The sequence below is a fragment of the Palaemon carinicauda genome, chromosome 9, assembly GCF_036898095.1.
Source record: "Palaemon carinicauda isolate YSFRI2023 chromosome 9, ASM3689809v2, whole genome shotgun sequence".
Taxonomy (NCBI): Eukaryota; Metazoa; Arthropoda; class Malacostraca; order Decapoda; family Palaemonidae; genus Palaemon; species Palaemon carinicauda.
The window spans coordinates 45086741-45094240 of NC_090733.1; the positions used below are offsets into that span (position 1 = coordinate 45086741).

The following is a 7500-nucleotide window of genomic DNA, read 5'->3' on the forward strand; positions in this document are numbered from 1 at the left end:
TATTTTTTTTTTTAATTGGGGTTAAGTACAGTACGCATCCATATCTTTTTTATTCTGCTCAAAGTGAAGCAATACATGAATGATTATTCTCTCATTCAAATTATATTCATTTATTTTATCTCTATTTTTTACATTTTATCTCTGTTCTATGGAAGTGTTTCCCAGTAAATTACAATATAATAATGTCCCATTCGAGTGATCATAAATTTTCCAAACTACTACTACTACTACTACTACTACTACTACTACTACTACTACTACTACTACTACTACTACTATCAATAATAATAATAATAAGTTCTTAAAACTGATGACAAAAATTATTATGATTCTAGCTTTTAGTAAATAAAAAAAAGATCGTTCTTTTCCCTATAATACGTTTCAGTAAACTAACAAAAAACCTTTGATATGTCACTGAAACAAAACTTGGGTTTGGTTTTAACTTAATTGCGCAATGATCAATTGATTTTGTATTAATTATTATTGGTAATTTTTAAAAGAATATATATTATACAAACAGTGAACACAAGAGGCTATTACATCATATCAAATAATTAATATTGCCACTTATGAAAATTTAACAAGATATTTTGGTAAATACAGCGCAACTTTCTCTTTAAGGATCTTCAGCCTACCATTGTATTACAAAATATGTACTGAAAAAACACTAAAGAAAACCATCATCTCCCCCTTCGCCTCTGGACGCAAAGGGCCTCGGATAGATTTCGCCATTTGTCTCTATCTTTATCTTTTCAAGCAATACTTCCCCATTCACTATCCCCTACTTCACTTTTCATAGTCTTTCACCCCTCTGGGCCTGAGGCCTCCAACTAATATAGTGCTTTTTCGAGCCTATTTAAATCTTTGGTGACCTAGTCTCTTGGGGAGTACAAAGAGAATGCCCAAAAAATCACAATTTATCTCTCACCATGATTTCTTCCACATATGACAATCGAGTAATCTCTCTTAATAGTTTGATTTTTAATACTATCCTGTCATTTAACTGTTGATTGTCTTCTGATGGCTTTGGTATCAAATTTATAGAATCTGTTGGATATTGTTTCATTGTCATATCAAAACTCGTTTCTTCGCTGTAACACAGATCTCACTAAAATGGTATATAACCTGATTTTTATATGTAATTTCAGGCGATTTGATTTCCACATTTCACTTTACCAAGCGATGGTTTGAATCACTTCTTTTTTTTAATCTTTCATTAAACTTAAATTTTAATGACCGTGTAATAGATATCACAGTTCCTAAATATATAAATGATTCAAACTCATTAATCCTTTCTCCATGCAATGATATTTTATCTTATATTCCATATTCCATTGTCATCATTTCAGTCTTTTTTCTATTTCTCTTGAACCCATCCCCCTGTGATATTTCATTCAATCTGGTAAGGAAGTTCTGCGAATCATGGGGTGTTTTGCTAATAACAGCGTCATCAACATACTCTCTGTCAGCTAATATCCTTCTACCCATGCATTCCAATCCTTTCTGACTATCCCCACCTGTTCTATGAATTACAAAACCATGAGGAGGATAAACAACATAGGTGAAAACCCATTCCCTTGGAGTACTCAGCGTTTCACTGGGAATTCAATTGATAAAATACACCTAACATTAACTTTGCACTTGTTATGTTCATGAACAGACCTATTCAAATTTACATATTTAAGAGGAAGTATATAGTAACGCATAGCTCTCCGCAAAATTACCTGGTGCACACTATCAAAAGGTTTCCCCTAATCCACAAATGGCGTTCAAAGTGGTTTTATGTATTCTACACATTGCTGCACAATAAAGCTTCAAATGAAAAAGTGGTCAGTACAACTTTTACTGTTTGGGAATCAGGCCTTTTATCTCTCGGATTTTTATCAATCTTTTTTTTTTTTTGAGTCTCTGGAATAAGCGTACTATAAATTTTCATGACAATTGATGTAAGCGTGATGCCACTGTAATTATTGTAATGGTATTTTTTTTTTTTATCTATTTTCCTATTTAAATATCGTCTTCAGTCATTCATTTTCTTTTGACATCACTCAATACTGAAATACTTAGCATTCTCTACCATGTCATGTTTACTTCATCCCCAAAAACATTCAACAATCCCTTTCTGTCTTTATATCCCTTTTTTATAGTCTCCTAAGTAGCATTTCATGTCCATGGATTTCTTCTTGTAACATATCCGAAAAATTTTCTACCAACTGACTAAAATATGTTCTTAATATCAGACAATTCTTCTTTAACTGTCTACACTTCAAAGGTTCTCATGAATGGCAGAGGCAAGGGACAGTGATATTGCTCTTTCAAGTTAGGCAATGCCCTAAAGACTGACTATATGACTTAAAATCAGCGCACAAGCCAACTCTCCATGCAAGTTACGACCAAGGAGGGCCAAGGCAATGAATAGTGATGGCTCAGTAGATAGTTCTATAGGCTTCCTAAAGCAACCCCCCCCCCCCCCCCCCAGCACACCCATCATTCCTTAGCTCAAAAGGTTGGTGAGGTGTCAGAGACCAAAGGAACTTTCGAGCTTGATCATGACTCGAACCCCAATCAGGAGATTACCGGATATGAGCGTTACCATCCAGGCCACCACAACCTTAAGACTTCATCTCTTGTAGTCTCAAAGACTGCAAATTGATTTCTACATTCAATTGCTAGTCTTTGTCTTAGCTAATCCTGTAAAAGATTAGTTGTATCAGACCTTCGTATTCTATCAAAATTTTAGATGGGTGTTTTAAGTTTTAATTTTTGTGTGGCAATGAGAAACGGGTTATTGCTACTCATATACTTGTCTCTATAGCTTCTTACATTTCTAAGAGTGATCTATGTGAATTTTCTAATTACCACATGGTGAATTCCAGATATATTTGTGGAGTTCTTTGTGCTAAAAAAAAGAGTACCTCCAATAGTAACATTGTTTGTTGAGTAAAAAAAGTTTCATTTTCGTTTGTAACTTTGCCAAGACCTTCAGCACCCATCACATTCTCTAGACCCTGATTACTCCTTCTAACTTTAACATTGAGGTTACCAGTCACTAGCTTTATATCTCTCTCTGGGATCTGATCTATTAAATTTTGCAGTTTTCCATAGTTATTTATCTTTCCTCTCTTCAGGAAAATAATTTCTTGGTGAATAGCAAACTATAACACTCATACTGCACTGCTTTGATTTAAACTTCGTAAGTAATAACGTGCTATTTAACACTCTCCAACTTCTTGTAACTTTCCAATATGATTCATGGCTCTAACATTCCAATTACTAGTTTTTTTATTTTCTCCAGTATATACAGTATAAACCAAGGGATTCCTAGCACCTCGCTACGCCCGAGACTTGGGGCCATTCTGTGCTATTCTATTTCCATAGACTGACAAACTTCATAGAGTTCGACTAGATTCATCAAAGGATGGACAGTTCCTTGTGATGTGCAGTGCCTATCTAGATAAGGCAGCGACACCTGCCAGTTCATACTAATTTCAATAAGATCATCCGCCGGGTAATAGGATTAAGTGCCGAGGAGAAAACGTGCCTATCGCCTTAACTCTATCCATCAACCTACACCAAGTGACTCCATCGATATTTAGGGGACATTTCCCCCACACCCAAAGTTCTTGTTACTCAACCAAGCTGCTTATCCACTTATATAACCGTTGGCAAACATATACCGTGTAGCCAAACCTTACTACATCTGTAACAGTGAAACTTGATCACAACTTGCAAAGATATGAACATTTATGTGAGGGTTGTACGTTGATCCTTCCTTGCAGTCAGTTGCTCAATCACTTTAACCCAACTATTGTTAAATTTCCTCTCTTCTATCAGTGCTAGTTATTTATTCATTTAAGGAGTCCGTTGTCAGATATCCAGGTCTAATATAGTAAATGCTAGGGAATATTTCTATTATATTTTCTATTTAATCAGTGTTTATTAAGTCTTTCCCTATATCTCTAGATATTTTACCATCAGTTATAATAATATTAATAAACTAATTTAAATTTTTAAAGGACCTGGCATAAAATTCATAATATAACTTGAAACTCTAATGCTTTGATTTTATCATCATTTGTCAAAAATACATTTTTTTATTGAAACGGAATCACTTACAGTAAAAAATCTAATAATATATTATAAAAAAATTTTGTTCAGATATTCTTAAAAAGCCATATATGAACAGTTCTAATGTCTCGTTTCTATGGTATTTCACGGCGTTATGAAAATCACATAATAAATGATGAAAAAATTTCAATTGTGACTCCGGCTAATGAAAGACTTATGTTGAAGAAAAGGAAAAATACCAAGGAAGACGGAATATAGATAATCTACTTTGTGAAATGGTAAAAGAAATTAGATTAAATCACTGAAAAAAAAAACCTAATTCTTCTGAATAGGCGGCTAAAGAACACGAACTTTGTATAGGGGAAAAATAAGGTTACTAGCTCGCATTGGGAAGAAAAGGAGCAGTTCACAAACCTACCTCTAATTTATAGATGTGGGGACCAGAAAAGTTCACTAACTTTCTAAATGGTGAAAGGGGTCTTGAAGTTACTTAAATACTTTTCTTCCTAACCCCATTCATTATCTCAAGAAAAACTGCAAGTGGCATTAATTTTTAAAAAAAACCTTTGTTGGGGCAGTAGCAACCGAAAAAGAAAACAAAAGACATGTCACTTTGTGTATTTCGCCACATTAGATGAGTAATATATTGAATATCATATTATTGCTAAACGAGATGAATATCAAAGCAATTTTAGATTCATCCAACTCTAATCAAATAATGAAGCGGAAATTAGTCTATGAACAAATTTTAGATTTTCATTGTAAATAATTCGAACACCGCAAATGTATATGATATATTATAATAGATTCATGAATGTTAAGATATAAATTAAACTTGAAAAAAATTTTTTTTTTCTTAAAATGAGATAGCTGAGTACGGTATAATAGATAGATTGATTATCAATGAAAATTTTAAAACGTACTAGTAAGTTTTTTCATAAATAAACAAATGTTTGACATCGAATGAGATTAATGAGAAAAGAAACCTAATTTTATAATAGATTCAACTTTTCATTTAAATGGGAACCTGTTGAACAATCAACATTGTTTATTGTAAAACATGCATGTGGACCATTCTCTTCTTGGAGAATTGGTAATGTTACTCCACTGTGTAAATGTGTTTGTGGTAGTTCAAGTCCAACCAATTTCCATAACTCCCATATTCTCCAAAGTGTTTGATCCTCTTTTGGCAAAACGTTTTACTAGGTTTGCTGAAGGTAATCATCCGTTCCCTAGTTTGTAATTTGGTTTTCGTAAAGACCTTTGGGCATGTGATGCCCTTCATATAATCCCCAAAGTTTTACTGAAATCCCTTGATTTAGGTCAGGAAATTCGTATGATTGGCCTTGATTTTAGTGTTACTCTTGAGAGTGTTAATCATGAAGCCCTTGTTTTCAAACTCAAACAGTTGTGAGTGGATGGGTCGTTTCTGAGCATTTTTATGTAATTTTTAAGTAATAGATCTCAAAGAGTTGTTGTTGAGTATAGGAATGTGATATGTGGTGTTCCACAGGGTAGTGTTCTTGGCCCATTACTTATTATCTTATATACACACATGGCATGTGGTTTGGCCTAGAAAACAAGCTTGTTGCATATGCAGTGATGCTATTCTATTATGCATAATTTCCATCCCTTAAACAGAGATCTAGCAAATATTGGTGCAAATTATTGGGTATGAAAATAAATCTTAACAAAAATCAAATTATGATTGTAAGTAGGTCAAGGACAGGGGTTCCTAAACATCCGGATCTCGGCATTGATAATGCTTCTTCAACTATGTATGACTTTTAAAATTCTAGGCGCGATTCTAGACAGGAATTTAATTTCAGAAGAAACACATTATGTCTGTGTCTTCTTTAATTGCACAAAAGATTGGCTTATTGAGAAAGTCTTTCAAGATATTCGGTTATCAATCTATTTTGAAGAAGTGTATTAATTCTTTAATTCTGTCATGTTTCGAGTATTGTTCTCCTGTCTGGTCTTCAGCTGCTGATTTTCATCTTCATTTGTTATACAGGAACTTACGGTCTATTCAATTTTTTTTCCTGATCTAGATATTAATCTTTGGCAAAGTCGTTCAATTAGTTTTTTATGCAGGTTACATAAGATTTTTCATAATTCTGTCCATCCTTTACATTTAGATGCTGCTGGACAGTTCTATCCTGTCCATAATACTAGACATGCAGTTAATTCTGATAGTAAGGCCTTCTACTTCATTGGGCTCAATACTACACAGTATTCTAGAAGTTTTATTCCAGATGTGACCAAGGTTGGAATGATCTTCCTAATCGGGTAGTTGAATCAATAAAACTTTAAAAGTTCAAAGTTGCAGCAAATGTCTATATATATATATATATATATATATATATATATATATATATATATATATATATATATATATATATATATATATATATACTCAGGAAGAACAGACCGACTTGGAAGAGGAAGGGTACGAATGACTATGCCAACAAGAGGAGAAAAGGCTTTAACGGAATATAGACCTGCAAATAGTATATTGTTACTTGCAAAGTTTAAATCCCAAGAGTACAATGTGATTATTATAATTTGACATGCATTAACAAAGATTCCCTTGAAGAATGAAATCTTGAATATTATAAAGAATTCCTGAGTTTAATAGATCAGATCCTAGAGAAATATGTAAAAATAGTGAATGGTGACCTCATTGCTAAAGTTAAAAGCGATAATCAGGGTATAGAGAATGTGATGAGCATTGAGGGTCTTCGTGAAGTTACAAATGAAAAGGGAACACTTTTCACAAGTTCTTGTTCAACAATCAATCATGTCATTGGAGGTACCCTTTTTCTAGCACAAGGAAATCCACAAATATACACGAACTTAACCATGTAGAAATTAAAAGAAATCAAACAGATCACATAACCATCAATGAAGAGAGATGGGAGAATCTGAGAAATATAAGAAGCTATAAAGGTTCAAATGTTATCATCATCTCTTCATTGCTACACTAAAATTAAAACTGAAAGCACCCAACAGAAAGTTAGATATAATACCTAGGTTTTATACAACTAAGCTTCTAGAAGATGTGCACAGAGAAACGTTTACAATTAAATGAAGGAATAGATTTGTAGTCTTAAAGACTTTAAAAGACAAAGAGTAGACGATTGATGAAGAATGGTTTGAAGTTATGAACATATACCAGCAAGTTGGTAGTGAAGTTCCGGGACATGCCGTTATAACGAGAAAACCATGGATTTAAAAGGATACTTGGTATACTATAAAAAAGGAAACCAGGAGAGAAGTTTATTGCTGAAAGTTTCCGAGGAAGTAGTGAAAATTTCAAGGTAGAACTTGCTAAGCAGTGCAGTATTGATGGTGAGGTCAAAAGAAAAGCCGAATGACTGGCGAGAATATTTAGACGTAAAAGCTGATTAGGCTGACTAAGCCATGAAT

General features: G+C 33.3%; 1 protein-coding gene across 1 annotated transcript in view; it reads left to right on the plus strand.

The window, feature by feature from the left end:
• Positions 1-7500, plus strand: part of LOC137646376 (zinc finger BED domain-containing protein 5-like) — a 44914-nt gene that overhangs the window by 11506 nt on the left and 25908 nt on the right. The window contains exon 6 of the mRNA XM_068379480.1: positions 6710-6883. Coding sequence (XP_068235581.1) covers positions 6710-6883 — 174 coding nt within the window. The remainder of the gene's footprint in view (positions 1-6709; positions 6884-7500) is intronic.